This window comes from Camelina sativa, chromosome 19 (assembly GCF_030686135.1).
Source record: "Camelina sativa cultivar CO46 ecotype springtype chromosome 19, ASM3068613v1".
Lineage (NCBI taxonomy): Eukaryota > Viridiplantae > Streptophyta > Magnoliopsida > Brassicales > Brassicaceae > Camelina > Camelina sativa.
The window spans coordinates 5291452-5308080 of NC_141898.1; the positions used below are offsets into that span (position 1 = coordinate 5291452).

The window sequence follows — 16629 nt, forward strand, 5'->3', positions numbered from 1 at the left end:
TGCTGAGTTCATTCAACTTAAAAGAGAATAAAGGGTTATGCCGCGGGAGTATGTCAGATACTTTAGAAGAAATTCGAGCATATGCTGCTGCTGGGGTACGGTATGTTTCAAACGGCCATAAATAAGGTGTTAGGATTGGTAAAATATGTTTTAAAAGAGAATTATGGCACAAACGAGACGAATATAAGCATGATTTGGAAGAATCTGAGTGAAACAACTCCACAAATCTTAGCCCCTTAGGCAAAGATAGATAAATCTACCAATGTCTTGAGCAAATTGAATGAATTAAAAAGTGCTTTAGAAGAAGAAAGTTCATTGTGATGATAAGCTGCACTCTATCTTCAGGAAAACCTTGATCATGTTCCTACTTTTTACCGTTGGAACATGGCTTCAGTGAAAAGCGTAAGAGCTTAGTCGTAGAGTTATTGAAGCAGAATGAGAGCTTAGTGGGATAGCTTACCAGATCTTTCAGGTTACAGGTAACCAATTCGCGCTTATTAGTGGTTTCATCTGGTTTGGTCTATTTCTCATTGGACCAAAACTACTTTTTTGAGTTTTGACTAGTTCATAAATGAGTTACATTTACATATATTGTAATTTGACTAAAGAGATGATGTGTATGAAACTTAATTTTTAACACTTACCAAAACTGCTTAATTTATTCTCTTCAATATTACCTAAATTGTTAAAATCAGATTTTATATATCTACCTCTTTCCATTTTCAACATCTTGTTAGAAAAAAAAAATCTCAATGACGAAATTAAATTTTCTAGCGAAAGTCCGAGAAAATCTGAATAAGTTACAAACCGTAAAAGATGCAAACCATATCTCTTGTCCATATTCAAATTCAAACTCGAGCAGTAGTGATCACGATCATCCTGCCACGGTACTCACTCGTAACCCGATGAAGCAAATCTCAATCGACGACCAGAAGATTCTCACACCACATCCTCAGCTCCCGAGACTCGAACCGCCACGTGGCCGTCGTGTCTCCTTAGAAGAACTGTTGCATCCTCCCGAGAAATTCACCGCCGATTTGATGAGACTCATACGCCGAAGCGGCGACGCGATTTCAAAACGCCTCTCGATCTCGCAAGAGAGTTGCGTCGACGTCGACGTCGCCAAATCAGACGTGACCGAGTTCGAAATCTCCGGAGTCAAAGTCCTCGTGAAGCTGAAAAGCGAAGAAGAGATCAGAGGCCGTGTGACTTTCTTCTCAAGATCTAACTGCCGAGACTCCACAGCCGTCCGATTGTTTTTCCGGGAACGAGGCTTCGATTTCTCGGAGATCAACATCGACGTGTATACAGAGAGAGAGAAAGAGCTGGTCGAGAGAACAGGGAAGTCTCAGGTCCCTCAGATCTTCTTCAACGAGAAACACTTCGGAGGTTTAACGGCGTTGAACTCGCTGAGAAACAGCGGAGAATTCGATCAGAGGATCAAGGAGTTTTTAACGGACAAGTGTTGCGGCGATGCGCCGTCGCCGGTTATGTACGGGTTCGACGAAGAGAGTAGTGGTAATAAGGACGGTTTTGTTGCTTTTGGTGATGATGAGATGATGAGATTCGTTAGGGTTTTGAGACAAAAGCTACCGATTAAAGATCGTTTGTTGAAGATGAAGATCGTTAAGAACTGTTTCTCCGGCGGTGAGATGATCGAGATACTCATGGATCATCACTCGAATTGTGGGAGGATCAAGGTACGTACGTAATTAATACGTGAGAATTCGATAATTTTATAATGATCATGTGTTACGCCACCTATGTTATCTTTACGTGGACGCTACATACCAAGTTTGGTTTGACATCGTTTAAGTCAAAGCTATTATAACAATATATTCTCTTAAAAGATATTTCATTCCAATTCATGATTGATTGACCACTGATTGATTTATTTTTGGTAGATTTAGATATTATTCTTCGGCGCTAAAATCGAATATGTATGATCCATGCATATGTGTATATGTGGACTTTTAAATTTATTTTTAGAAGAAAATATATTTTTCCTAATGTCAAATTACTTTGACATAATATATTCTTCATCTAGATTAACATCATTCTTGAATCTTGATGATTATATTGTTTGTTAAAGCTTATTTGTTTACGTTCTTGTGAAGGCCGTCGAGATTGGCAAGAGGCTAGCCAAGAAACACTTTATTCACCATGTCTTTGGGTACATAAATCTCCTTCCCTTTTCTTATTTTGTAAAGGATTTTGCATAGCATAAGTGACGTCTTAATCTAGTGGAATTTTGTATCTTTTTGAAAAAAAACATTTGTAGAGAAAACGGGTTTGAAGATGGCAATCATTACTACCGTTTCCTCGAGCACGAGCCGTTTATTTCAAAATGTTACAATTTTAGAGGTTCTACCAACGACATGGAGCCCCAAAATGCAGCCACGGTTGGGCAGAAGCTTTTCAAAATCGTGACTGCTATTCTCGAGTCTTATTCCTCCAATGACCGTACTAGTGTTGACTATATAAGAATCAGCCAGAGTGAAGAATTTAGAAGGTACCATCATGTCATCGAGTTAAGAGTGTTTAAACGGATTTTAGTTTATTTTAGTTCATTAATTTGGTTATGCTTGGCCATGAATAAAGGTACTTAAATATGGCTCAAGACCTTCACCGTTTGAATCTTGTGGAACTCTCAACGGAAGAGATGTTAGCATTTTTCTTGAACTTATACAACGCAATGGTGATCCATGCCTTGATCAGAATCGGACGTCCCGAGGGGATGATCGCAAGAAGGTCCTTCTTTACAGATTTCCAGTACGTTGTAGGAGGCTACTCTTATTCCCTTAACTCCATCCGAAATGACATCCTTAGACGCGGTCGCAGACTGTCTAGTCCATTTATTAGGCCGTTCATCAACGGAAATACAACACGGCATGAGGTAATTTTAGAGCTTCCAGGTCTGTTTGATACTCATACCTGTGTTCGGATATACTCTTCGGCGTCTTCCCTATAGGTCTAATCTTCTGGTTTAATGGCAGCTTGGTCTTCAAAAACTGAATCCATTAGTACATTTTGGGCTATGCGATGGGACTAAATCAAGTCCAATGGTGAGGTTTTTCACACCGCAAGGAGTTGAAGCTGAGCTCAAACGAGCAGCTCGAGAGTTTTTCCAAAATGGTGGAATTGAGGTTGTCTTGGACAAGAGGACCATACATCTATCAAGAATCATGAAGTGGTAATTAATCCTCTTTACAGTATCAATATTGAATAATGATATTATGAGATCTACTTATTGAGATTTATACATATGAGTTATAGGTAAATTACCCTCATAAATTCTAGCTGAATTAAAAATAAGAGTCTGCTAATTTTCATACTCACCCGGCCCACCCATCTAATGGACTTATGGACCGAGACACGATGCATGCTATCAAACGGTTAATCAAAATGAGAGTGTTGATCATAGCTCAAATGGTGTTTTGAAATTATAACTAGTAATTATCGACCAAAATAATTACGGATCGAATTTTTTAAGCACTTATTTGTTTGTTATGGTAAATATAGGTACAAAGAAGATTTCACTGAAGACAAGAAAATGTTGAAGTGGATAATGAGTTATATAGATGCAAATAAAGCAGGTCTTTTAACCCATCTTCTTGGTGATGGAGGGGGTTCTGTTAACATCGTTTACCAAGACTATGATTGGTCTATTAACAATTGAAAATAAACTTTTGATCCATATCAAAACTCATTTTTTTGTTCATGCATGATTCACTGCGGATCCTGGATTTGGGCTCTTTACTCTTTAAGAATCAAAGAAGATAAATATACTATATTCCAACGGCCAATAGTTAAATATAACTACTTTAGTATTTTGTATTCACTATCGAGTCTTCACTACTCTGTTGTTGAGGATCATTTCAAATGTATATACTGGCTTAGCTAACTAATCATATTGACTATAAACAATCTCAATAATTAAACGCAGCAGTTATTCAAATGATTTTATAAAATCAGACTATTATTCGGATAACGTCTTATGAATAGTCACCCATCAAATGAACTAATATGATATAGATTACTTTTATTTAGTTGGTGTGGAAGTTTCTTCTTTTTGGAAAAATGATAGAAGCTTTTGATGTTAAGTCATAACATCAGCGTCTTACTTTACTCCTTTTTTCTTACTTTTCTTCACATTTTTTATTTTCTTTGATATCGAAACCTTAACTTTATATTTAAGCTAATTCCAGAAATAAAAATATTTATACTTAAAGCGTAAATGATTTAAGTGTTAGTGTTCTTAAAGTTAACTCGAAATTAACTGTTAAATAAGATTCAGTTTATAACTTTAAAATTGTATATTTTCAATTGTTCATTTTGTTCTGTTAACAAAGTCACTATTAATTGCGTTTCTGAAATATCATTTCTGATGACAATTATTTCACGGTTTGTTGGGAACTTGTGAAGTGTACGTAATACTTATATGACGGTGACGGTTAGATTGAGAAACGAACAAATTACTTCTGATGCGATATTTTTCCATCTACAAAATTAGATTACTTTATACACATTTAAGGAACTCTTATTCCCTATTCCCTAACCAATTCCATGTGATTAAAGTAATCTTTTTTTTTTTTTCTTTTGGGACAAAAGTAATCTTCATTTATTTACATTATTTTAAAATTAAACAATATAATCTCAAATTCAGACTATAATCTCTGCCTAATCGATTACTACCCAAAAAAAACAAATCTCTGCCTAATCGATCGCTAAACTCATATAACCCCTACTAAAAATTGATTTCAGCTTCTTTTTATCCTCTTTCTTTACACTGAGTGGCATTTAAAAAATTAAAGCAAAAGAATCAAAGATAGAAGATAGAGATAGGGATGGCCACGATGAAAGCAAAACCATTAGCAAACAAACAACAGACCACTAAAAACATATAGCGCACACAACTTTTTTTTTTGTTGATTTGATCAACATGAAACTTCCTTTTAATAATTTATAATAATAAAGTAAAGATTATGTATATCCCTATTGCACGTTACAATCTTCTCAGCCATGCATGCCACGTGTCCAGTATACTTTGAGACGTATCATCCTCAACATGCAATATAAAAAGGACTGCAAACGAAACAGAGTTTGATCACAATCATTCACTTATAATTAAAAACTATTAAACGAATCAAGATCAATGGCCGAAGATCAAACAGCTACGACAATGAAAACATCGGCGGTGGAGAAGCAGCCAGAGGCTGAAGGTGCACCGAGTGTGGCTAGAACGAAGAGGATGATGGTTGCCATCGATGAGAGCGACTCGAGCTTCTACGCTCTCCAATGGGTCATTGACCATTTCTGTAACCTCTTAATGACAACTGGCACTGAGGCGGCTGAGTCGGAGGGTGGAATGCTCACGGTGGTTCATGTGCAGTCCCCTTTCCATCACTTTGCTGCCTTTCCGGCTGGACCGGGCGGCGCCACAGGTCTGGTCCTAATTTGGTCTCTCTCATCTTATAGAATTTTAATTAATATCTTAAATATGATCATATTAGAGATTTTATGGTTTTCAAATAGTAAGAGCCAATATAACGGTCGGATTATATATATAATCTTGTTTACGATTACTATTAGATAAGTTCTAGTGCGTATTAAAGCAAAAAATAAAATTAACCCTCGAAAAACAGAACGGTGTAGTATGTCATCATTCGAACAAATTTGATTTTTGTATAAGAATGTTATTGTGGATAACCTTTTTTTGCTATAGAAATTGTGGATAACCTGGTTTTGTGAACGCACGTAGCAGCAGTGTACGCATCTTCGACTATGATTGAGTCAGTCAAAAAAGCACAACAAGAGACCTCTGCTGCTCTTCTCTCTCGTGCTCTCCAAATTTGCCGAGCCAAACAGGTCCTAAACACATTTCACTATATACTAGCTAACTAAATCTTCTTATTATGATACGTAATTTATAAATGTTGTCTGATGGATGTGCAGATACGTACCGAAACCCTAGTGCTTGAGGGCGAAGCCAAGGAGATGATTTGCGAGGCGGTGGAGCAGATGCACGTTGATCTTCTTATTGTGGGTAGTCGTGGCCTTGGCAAGATCAAAAGGTATTGTATTTATTATTTACATTCTTATATATCATATTGAATTAACCAAACTCACCAAAACGTATGACCGCTTTTCAATTTGTTTGCTTTGTGCGTTTCGGAAGAGCGTTTATTGGGAGCGTTAGCGATTACTGCGCTCATCACGCCAACTGTCCCATTCTTATTGTCAAGCCACCCAAGGAGCTCCTCACTAAGTAACGTGGATCTATTTATATGTTTGGGTTATTATTATAAGTTCCTTTTGATATATAATGAGTGGGTCGTAATTACGGGAAAAAAAAAAAGAGTGTATGTACGTAAGTGTTGTGTTTCATTTGGATAATTAGTGACATATTAAGAAATAAAAGTGTACTCTGAAAAGTGATGTCATCGGTCGAATATATAAAGCATCTTGTTCCAAATCATATTGTTGAATGTTTACAATGATTGATATTCAGACGAAATAAACTTCACAACACAAAAGAGCAAACATCTGAGACACATATTTCAATCTAAATGAAAATAAAACATTGAACTCATTGATAAGATTGTAACTCTCAGGGCAAAAGGAATATCCTTAACGATTGGCCTTTGCAACTCTTTCAATCTCATCCTTCTTCTTGATGGCATAGCTGCAAGACACACCAGTTTTATCATTAGCTGCGCTGTACTTATATAATATGTTAACAAAACAACGAAGTCATTTAGAGTATATTTACCTGTTGGAAGAGCCCTTGGCTGCGTTGATCAATTCATCAGCAAGGCACTCAGCAATAGTCGTGATGTTTCTGAAAGCAGCTTCACGAGCACAGGTGGTAATCAACAGCTTGTCTCCTAACAACACCAGCAGATCCAATTCGGGTAGCTTTTCTATTCTTTAAATTTATTATTTAGATGAAAAAATTTAACAAAAAAAAAGGAAAAAAGTAGCCCCTGCTAATGAAAATTTTGCCTTTCTTGGTTAAATTTGAATTGCTAGTAATTATCTGCTAAAATCCACCAAATACTTGCTAAAATTTTATTACTTTGTTGTGGTAAATGTTGGTAAAAGAGGATTTCACCAAGAAATGTAAAAGTATGCTGATGAAATGTTGTTTTTCTTTGAGGTTGAAACTCGAGGACGAAGTAGTCAAAAGAGTCGATGTTAAAAGAGCATTGGATGAACAATATGAGGGCAATAAACAGGTAGATTTGGTTTTCGGGTGTTGGCTCTTACCGAATAAGTCTTGAGTGCTATCTGGCTCTCTTTGGTTAATGCAGCATCCACCGTTCATATTTGAGAAAGGCAGGAATGATTTCATGCTCATATATAGTGTGCAACATTGACCAACAAGACATAACTGAACATGTAAGAGACCATTTCTATTATGCAGTAACACATTTTAGGTAGTTAGGTTATGCTTTTAACTCGGAATCTAGCATGCTTATCAACTCTGAAATTGATAAGCATAGTTTTGATTTTCTCCTTTTTTTTTGCTTCTTCTTTATAATTTATACTTTTGTTGGTATCAAAACCTTAACTTTAAACTAATTCGAAAATTGAAAATTTTGTACACCAATGATTCAAGTGTTAAGTTTTTTTTTTAAAAAAACTTGAAATAAAATGTTTAATTATAGGATACAGTTCATAACTGTAAATTATATTTTCAAAACCTACATAACTTTTGTTTTGTTCTCTTAACAAATTACTAATGTAATCTACATATAACATAATCTTGAAAATATAATTTATGATTGACATTGAGATGATTTGCGAGGCGGTGGAGCAGATGCATGCACGTTGATCTTCTTATTGTGGGTAGTCGTGGCCTTGGCAAGATCAAAAGGTATTGTATTTATTTACATTCTTATAAATAAGCGTAAGACTGAGTGTACGTAAGTATTGTGTTTGATTTGGATAATTAATGACATATTAAGAAATGAAAGTGTACTCTGAAAAGTAATGTCAGTGAAAATATGGGTCGAATATAAAGCGAATACTCGTAGTTTTGTTGCTTATCAGCAAATATTGTATTCCAAATCATATTGTTGAATGTTTACAATGATTGATAGGTAGAAGCATCTTGTTCTTCTAGTTTTGATTTCTTGTAAATCAAATCCCTTCGTTGGAACGGATAAAAGGTATTAACGATCGAGATTGAATATACAAAAGTATACAGTAATAAGTTTTGCATATAATTGTAAACATGAGAAAAGTGATTTGGAAAATTCGACCAAAACCGATCCAATTGGTAGTTTAAGGCAGTCAGTAAGATAAGTTCAAAAACTGACAATAAGCTGATGCGAAATAGCTTAAAAGCATCAAAAATTTATCTATTCAAAGTAGTTCAGACGAAATAAACTTCATAACACAAAAGAGCAGAACATCTGAGACACATATTTCAATCTAAATGAAAATAAAACATTGAACTCATCGAGAAGATTGTAATCACCAGGGCAAAAGGAAAATCTTTAACGATTGGCCTTCGCAACTCTTTCAATCTCATCCTTCTTCTTGATGGCATAGCTGCAAGACACAACAGTTTTATCATTAGCTTCGCTTTACTTAAATTATAATAGTGAGCAAATAACGAAGTCAATGGGATTGTATTTACCTGTTGGAAGAGCCCTTGGATGCGTTGATCAATTCATCAGCAAGGCACTCAGCAATAGTCTTGATGTTCCTGAAAGCAGCTTCACGAGCACCGGTGGTAATCAAGAAGATAGCCTGGTTAACACGTCTTAGAGGAGAGATATCAACAGCTTGTCTCCTAACAACACCAGCAGATCCAATTCTGGTAGCATCTTCACGTGGACCACTGAAACAAACAACAGTCAAAACATTAATAATAAAAACGAAACGTTCCTAATAGCAATGATATTCCAGGGTAAAACATGCTGGATGCTTTGCAAATTCTCAAGCTCAGCAAATACCTGTTGACGATGGCGTCAATGATGACCTGAATCGGGTTCTGGTCAGACAAGAGGTGGACAATCTCCATGGCGTGCTTGACGATCTTAACTGCCATCAACTTCTTACCATTGTTCCTTCCGTGCATCATAAGAGAGTTAGTGAGCCTCTCAACAATGGGGCATTGAGCCTTCCTGAATCTCTTCACAGAGTATCTTCCAGCGGTGTGGGGGACAAAGGTTGCATGTTTAGCTGCCTGAACTCCAATGTAGTCAACTAGACTGATATCTGTGACCTACAAGATTAGAAAACAAACCGTTACTTACAATCAATAATAATCATATCTCATGAATAGGGCTGGGCATTTGGGTATCCCGTTCGGGTTCGGGTATTATCCGTTCGGGTTCAGGTAAACAAGTTTATAAAAATAGAACCCATTGGGTACTTTTAGATATATGGGTTCGGTTCGGTTTGGGTACTACCGGATTCGGATCGGTTTGGGTTATAAATTTTAGAACCCGATTAGTACTCGAACTACCAGGTACCCAAAAAAATATAATTAAAATTAACTAAATTTCAATAAATTTAGTTAAATTTTGACTTATGTAACAAAATATTTTAGATATTTTGATTATTTTTGATATTTAGGTATAAAACTAAATGAAATATTCAAAATTATATTCATATTTTGGGATAATTGCATTATATTAATGATAAATATTATAAATATGTTTATGCTTTCAGGTTTAATGGGTACCAAAACAGGTACCAGATATTACCCGAACACACAGGTATTAGAAAATAGAATCCAATAGAGTTTTATAGGCAAACCCGTACCCAACCCGAACCCGGTTTTTCGGGTGGGGTTGGGTATTCAAGTACGGTTTTTATGCCCAACCCTACTCATGAAAAATACAAAATAGTGACTAATCTCTAGCATTAGAAGTACAAACCACAAACTAGTGAAAGCTAAAAAGGTCCTGCAGCTATGCTACAGGACTCGACGAATTGAATCTCATTTCCCCAATCAAAAACACCAAAACAAGAGCACAATGTTAAAACCAGCAATGCAAAGTTATGAGTATCAATCATGGAAAAGGTTTACATAGCATTGAAACATCAGTAATACGCATCACAACCAAAGAGAAGGATGCAATAAAGGGCCTAGAAATGATTTCAACCAAATCTAATACACTAAACTAAGATTGCAAATGATTGAATCACTCTGATGAAACAGAAGCTAGAGAATCAATGATAAAAGGGTTCCATAATCAAAATTTCAAGAGAATGAAAGCTGAAGAAATTACCTCAACGTCGTCATAGGTCCAGCGGTTGAAAAGCTTGACCTCGTTGGTGAGCTGTTGCTGCATCTCAGCGTCAATTTCTGCGACGGCGGCCATGGCTGCAAGATGAAACAGAGTAATGAGCTAACTCCACAAACACGAAAGCAGAGTACCGAGAGAGAATTCGGAGAAATAAGATCACCTGATATAGTGTAGCGTCGCGCGAATGAGAGAGAGAGAGAGACGACGGCAGAGAAAACTAAAAGCTTTAAGAGGACGAACGAAAACCCTAATATCACTCTTTTTATATACTTTGGAAATTAGGGTTTTGGGCTGTTCAAATGGGCTTCCATTTGTTTGTCCAATAAATAACCGGGGTAACGGTTTATTTTTGGTTAGCGGGTTTACTCGTGTGGACTAACATAGCATAATTATTAATATGATCTAAAATCTGATTAGTGAAATTCGAATCTTGTTATGGTTTAAGGAATGAATTTTGTGGATGAAATCATGAAAAAAAACGATTATATACAATGGACATATATCGTTTTTACTGTGTACATGAATTTATGGATTATATTTACAAAAATTGTAATGGATCAGTTTTTGAATTCAGAATTGATTTTTTGTTTTATTCTTTTACGGTTTAATATTAGTCAAGGATGATCGTCAAACCAAAAAGAAGCTGGTGTTTGCATAGGTAACAACAATATTATTGCAAGATATCAAAATTCCAAAAGGACATATCCTTGGTGATTGATGTACATGAACAGACTGATTTTGATTCCAAGCTACAGAGAAGATGAAGAAGAAGAAGAAAGGAAGAAAGATATACAAAAGAGAGAACTAGAGGAAGGGGAATAACAGATACTCTGCATAGAAGAGATTCCATATAAACCGATAATATTCTGAGATAGCTTCCTGCAACAACCAAAAGTTTCTACACTCCATTAGATACACACTCCAATGATCTTCAGTGATTAGATGTTTTAAGTTTGTACAAGTATTTTTACCTTAGTGTAGTTAGCTTTTTCTAGTACCCATGTCTACCAAAAAATCAACAACAGTGGTATTAGAGATTGGAAGAATTTGAAATGTGTCAAAATGCAGAAAATAAAGCATATAGTTACGACGTTTCTGTCAATATCTCAGGCTGGCAATACTATGTGAAGAGAAATAGCCAATAGGATGTATCTTGGGATGCTTACCTGGAAAATTAAGCCTGAAGCCAAGATCATGTGTGCAGGAATCATTAGGCTACCTCTGAAAACCTGTGTTGATTGTTAATGAATATGAGAATTAGTGATTCAAAGCTGCACACCGAGATAGCGAATAATATTATGCTAATATAGGTAGTAAATGGTATTCATGAGAATAACCAAAAGAATTGGAAGGAGGTGTGTTTACCTGAGGCATGTAGACAGCTAGTGATATGGCAGAAACATAGTTAACTAGCAGAAGTCCAGAACCGAGGAATGCAATATTTCTCACTCCAAGTTTTGTTGCCAGGGTTGATATTTGGAACCTATTCAAAATTAATCAAAGGAACAAGCATGATTAACTAAACATGCTTGAACAAACACATAAAGACGTTCCTCAACCAAGTTTGTTCAGTGGTCGTAACGTATATATCAAACGGAGCTGGTTAATCCAGGAAAAACTAGTAATTGCGTTTTGAAAAGACACCAGGATTGTATGGACCGAGACAAAGAGCGGTGAGAAAATGGTATTTGTGCAATTACTTACTTGCGATCTCCTTCAACATCAGGAAGATCTTTTGTAATAGCAATGACCAGCGCAAACAGTGTCACAAAAGATGTGATGAAAGCCACAGGTGCACTGCAAATACCGAATAAAGTTGAGTAATACATTGTCAGCTTCATTGTACTCACGATGAAATCAAAGAACAGCATCGCATATTTTAAAACTCTATCCATACAATCATGCAAAGTTCTCATTATTTCGACCTGTTTATCAAAGTATCGTGCATTTGACTACTAACCTCCACTGAAACGGAAGTCCAAGAGCAGCTCTTGTAGCATGGTAAACACCAAAGTTTAGAAGGAATCCTCGCACCTGGTAAGGAAACATCGATACAGTATATATGTTATTAAGAGATTCCAAGCCAAGAAAAATATCACATATGGTGATAGTTGAATTATTAGATTGAGTAACATAACACAGCCTTTACCGTTGCAATAATAAGAAATGCTGCAATTGGGAATCTTTTCATTCTCAATGGTGGAACAGAATAGATGGTTCCCAGAAAAAGACCGAGACAGTACAGGGATGTAATGAATGGACCAAAGTTAAATCCGACGACTAAAAGCCCTGCTATCGCAAAAAATACCACCAACAACCAGGCAGACTGCACTGATAGATCTCCTGCTGCTATTGGCAAGTATGGTTTGTTCACCCTGCACAAAAAGATAACTCAAATTCAATCAGAAAATAAGTCGGGTGATATACTGACTCAGAACTAGTGGTCATACTCAAGGTTGCAAGATTCCAAAATAATGGAAACTTGTAGATGGACATCAATGAACAGCTTATACAATTAGCATCATTGCTGCTTCATATTGATGCTACATTAAATTATCATAGTGACCAATGTACATATGCATTTAATGGTACCACATACTTGTCGATTCCAATGTCGTAGATCTGATTGATGCCGACTATATATCCATTCCCACATATAAGAGCAAGAAGACCTGAAAGTGCCTTGAGTACAAGACTCCATTTGATTAGATGAGTGTTCTCTATCAAAGCTCTTGCCACCAAGGCACTGCCATAAAAGAAAATTACAGTCAAGCTAAATGAAAGCAAAGAATATGAAAAGTCCCTTCATAAATCAAATACGCAAAAAAATACTAACGTGGATCCTAAAGCTGTTCCGCGGATCGTATGGGGCCTAAGAAATCTCCAGCAAGCATTTTGGAAACGGGAAATTCTATCCAGCACTGGATCAGAACCAGCAGCACCAACCTGAGAGCATGCCTGATAGTATCTACTTTTGTGAGTGACATTGCAAAAACGCACAAACACCATAGAATCAAAACTAATAATAGAACTGAGCAAGTCTTAGAGAAGCAAACATAAAATTTACAGATTCTACTACAAACATCCACCATTTCCAATCCTAGTATTCCTTAAATTTTCCAACTTTGTTTGATTTAACGAATTACGGAAGCTAATGCCACAATTAGTCGAGCTTATTAAACCACAAGTTCCAGATAAAGTATACAAAGGTTTGATCTTTACCATCTTGACTAAAAAAGTCAAAGCAACGGCAAATAATGAAAGAGAAAGCTCGAATGAAGTCATACCCGGATCGAGATTTTTCTATAATTAGTTGAAACAAATTTGGACCGCATTCTCGAAGATGATAAGCTTGTGAAGCGAACATCTTGAGGGAGGCTTATACACTTCCCAGCTAAATGCAGTGAAGGGCGAAGGTGATTAGAAGCTGCTGCTGAGAAACGAGGGGCCAGAGACGAGAACCGGACACGCGGTGATTGCGAGATCGAGAGTTCCATTGATGATGCCACCACTTCCACTAGCCAAGCCACACAAAAACAACTCTCTCTTCTTTACTCTGCTACTTTCATTTGTACGACGAAATTTGTTTTTGACTTGTGTGTTTGTGTTGTGTCCAATCCTTTTTCCGGTTCGGAAGAAGAAAGTACTGTAACAGACCGGAACGGTTTGCTAATAAATTGGTTCTTTTGGGTTAGAAAGATCTCGATTTCGGTTCAAAAAGGTTAAATCAGATTTTGGACTAGGACACAAATCATAATCAATTGATGAAGTACCGCAAAAACAAACAAATCAATTGATTAAGTTATACAAAATTGGATTACAATTGATGAACTCTAATATTTTTCAGACAGGTTAAAACAAACAATCTCGGTTAAAAGAAAAGAAAACAAACACACAATGTTAGCTTCAAGAGTTGAGTCTGTCTCAACAAAAGATGTTAAGACATATTGGGTACAGTTTCAGCTTGTGCTGTCGAAAAACCTTGAGAGCTCTTTGACAGTGCTTCAGCTTCATTAGAAGCACTAGCTTTTGACTTCATTGTCTCTTCATCCTCCTTATTGTCCATGACTATTCTCGATGGAGCTTCGGTATCAGTTTCAGTTGATTTCTTTGTCTCTCTATGATCTTCATTACTCATGGCATTAACTTCAACCTCAAAACCTCTGGTTGCTTCAGTTCTTCTCGAGTCTTTTGTCTCTGCACTCTCCTCCTCCTCTCTATCTTCATCCATGACCACAACTTCTGGAGCTTTGGTTTCAGTTCTCTCTGATAAATCATCTGCAGAGTTGTTATCTCCCTCTTTGATAAACTCACCGATTTCTAAAAGCTTCTGTGCTTTTAGTTCTCCTTCTTCATTAACATTGTCTGCTATCTCAGCTTCTGAAACTTTATTTGCAGCTACTTCCACCATTGCATCATCTACTTCTTTTGAAACTACTACATCTTCTGGAACTTCCCTTGCGGTTTGCTCCAGTGAACCAGCTTTTAAGTTACTCATCTCAGGTTTTTCTTTAGTCTCAGCTTCTTCTAAAGCTTTCTTTTCTGTACTTTCAGGTTTATCAGACTCCGAGTCAGTAACAATCTTCTTTGGTTTGATATCTAAAGGCCCCAGCTTTGCATCAAGTTCCTTGACCAGATTCGTTAGTGATCTTGCATTCCTGGCTTCAGACAGCCGAGTAGACAACTGCAATATACAAAAAAAGTCAAGTTTTAAGCTCAAGAAAGATTGAAATAGAGAAAAATGTATATGCTGGATGCTTCACCTGATGTATCTGTTCAGCTCGGGGTTTGAGATCATCGCGAGATGCTTCCTTGTAGATGCTCCGGAGAATGTACATCAAATGAGAGCTTAAATTATCTAAATAATGTTGTTGGAGCTCACACTGATGTACATCAGAGAGACAACCAACAGAATGAAATGGACAGTTCACAAGTTTCATAGGACATACGGTTATACAATGCCTATCCATTTCACGTCTCATTATACTCTCCGAGCAGTTTTGCTCACACGGAATGATCTTGAACGGGCAAACAGAATCATGATTCTCCATCTGATTCGCGCAGAAGACCGCAGTACAACCTTCGTTCTCACAGTTCATTGTTCTATACCCACAACTCAAGGCGTGCTTGGCGAGTTCTCCTTGTGTTTGGAACTTCATCTCACAATGAGAAGTGTTTTTAAAATCAACGTTTCTAAGCAAAGTCTGAGCAATGCCTTCTCTATGATCCGTCAACCAAAACCCGCTTATCTCCATCTCTTGCGCAAAATCATCGATGTTATCTTCTCTCCTCTCGCTAAGCATCCAACCGGAGACCCGGCTGAAGAGGTTACGCTTAGAAGTGGCGAAATCATCGATGAAATCAGATATAATGTCAAAAGGATCATGAGAAGCTTCAATCTCCGAACCACCTTGAAGAACAATGTGTTCAGCCACGAAGCTTTCGCTTCTACGAGTCATATAATCGATCATCTCTTTTCGGATGTCAGCAGCGACAGAACCTGGACTCTTGAAGATATCACCGGTAGTGTTGTCGACACAAGCGGTGGCTAATCCAGGGAGAAAAACCTGAGCAATCTTGTGAACTACTTCTGTATCGTAAAGATCACAGTGAAACGAAGGTCCTCCTTCTTTCTGATCTTCGATACTCTCAAGATCCGTCACAGGAGGATCCATTGGTGTATATATCAGAAAATGTCTGCAGACAAAACAAAACACAATGAAGAACCAAGCATCGCTAGATCAGATCATAAATATGCATCGCATTGAATGAATTAAGTAGACACAAAACTCCATAAACAAACACCCTTAATAAAAAAAAAGCTCTACTTTTTAATTGAATTCAGACGAAACAACTCTTAATTCCGATCAAAGCTACCATCAAGATCCATAAATTTGAGGATTTTAAACAAAAGTTTCAAAATTGAGTCAGATTACAAGCAAAAATTCAACTGTTGGATTGGATTGGATTTGATAACAGAAGAAAAAACAAACATTACCCTAGAGAGAAGTCGTGTCTTAAACAGCCAGGAATGAATCGGAGCAGGGAACTAACAAACGCCTGTAAGGAGATCAGACGGCGAGATCGATCAAGGTGAAGGAAAGAAGAGAAGAGAGAGATGGAAGAGGCAACCTCCTCTGGTTTTGGCGCAATAAACGGAGTCTCTTTTTCTTTTTACCACAACTTTTTGGTCGCCTCTTCTTCGATTTAACTCTCTCCTTTTTTTTTTTTTTTAACCTTTTTCTCTTACAATTTTTAGTATTTTTTTACAATGATTTTTACTCAAGTGCATCACATTTTTACAAGAACCTAAATTTACCCTCCTTTCATCTCGAGCCAAAAAAACAATTCTAGAGAAAAA

The 16629-nt window shown here is 36.8% G+C and overlaps 5 protein-coding genes across 8 annotated transcripts; 2 read left to right on the top strand and 3 right to left on the bottom strand.

Moving 5' to 3' along the window:
- The first annotated feature begins 543 nt into the window (after positions 1–543).
- LOC104764949 (uncharacterized) lies at positions 544–3826 on the top strand. Its single transcript, XM_010488560.3, has 6 exons — positions 544–1700; positions 2118–2173; positions 2282–2512; positions 2602–2896; positions 2997–3193; positions 3523–3826. The coding sequence occupies exons 1-6, from the start codon at positions 753–755 to the stop codon at positions 3677–3679; spliced, it is 1884 nt and encodes a 627-aa protein (XP_010486862.2). The 5' UTR covers positions 544–752; the 3' UTR covers positions 3680–3826.
- A 1159-nt stretch (positions 3827–4985) lies between these two features.
- LOC104764950 (uncharacterized) lies at positions 4986–6478 on the top strand. Of its 4 annotated transcripts, none has more exons than XM_010488562.3 (4): positions 4986–5444; positions 5765–5868; positions 5956–6074; positions 6179–6478. In XM_010488562.3, exons 1-4 carry the CDS (start codon positions 5156–5158, stop codon positions 6270–6272), a joined length of 606 nt encoding a protein of 201 aa, XP_010486864.2. In that variant the 5' UTR covers positions 4986–5155; the 3' UTR covers positions 6273–6478. The 4 variants fall into 4 exon arrangements, 3 of the variants coding, with proteins under 3 accessions (XP_010486864.2, XP_010486865.2, XP_010486863.2); XM_010488563.3 differs by having other exon boundaries at positions 4994–5444; positions 5768–5868; XM_010488561.3 differs by having other exon boundaries at positions 5005–5444; positions 5762–5868.
- Positions 6479–8252: 1774 nt separating this feature from the next.
- On the bottom strand, positions 8253–10568 carry LOC104764952 (small ribosomal subunit protein uS7y). Its single transcript, XM_087502748.1, has 5 exons — positions 10429–10568; positions 10251–10345; positions 8967–9238; positions 8648–8851; positions 8253–8559 (listed from the first exon to the last, which is right to left on the bottom strand). The coding sequence occupies exons 2-5, from the start codon at positions 10341–10343 to the stop codon at positions 8505–8507; spliced, it is 624 nt and encodes a 207-aa protein (XP_087358874.1). The 5' UTR covers positions 10344–10345; positions 10429–10568; the 3' UTR covers positions 8253–8504.
- A 349-nt stretch (positions 10569–10917) lies between these two features.
- Positions 10918–14008, bottom strand: LOC104764953 (homogentisate solanesyltransferase, chloroplastic). Its single transcript, XM_010488567.3, has 10 exons — positions 13556–14008; positions 13105–13226; positions 12868–13014; positions 12418–12643; positions 12229–12302; positions 11973–12065; positions 11634–11751; positions 11435–11497; positions 11240–11272; positions 10918–11147 (listed from the first exon to the last, which is right to left on the bottom strand). Exons 1-10 carry the CDS (start codon positions 13763–13765, stop codon positions 11073–11075), a joined length of 1161 nt encoding a protein of 386 aa, XP_010486869.2. The 5' UTR covers positions 13766–14008; the 3' UTR covers positions 10918–11072.
- A 30-nt stretch (positions 14009–14038) lies between these two features.
- On the bottom strand, positions 14039–16518 carry LOC104764954 (uncharacterized). The gene is made up of 3 exons (XM_010488568.3): positions 16267–16518; positions 15032–15965; positions 14039–14952 (listed from the first exon to the last, which is right to left on the bottom strand). The coding sequence occupies exons 2-3, from the start codon at positions 15941–15943 to the stop codon at positions 14206–14208; spliced, it is 1659 nt and encodes a 552-aa protein (XP_010486870.2). The 5' UTR covers positions 15944–15965; positions 16267–16518; the 3' UTR covers positions 14039–14205.
- Positions 16519–16629: the final 111 nt, after the last annotated feature.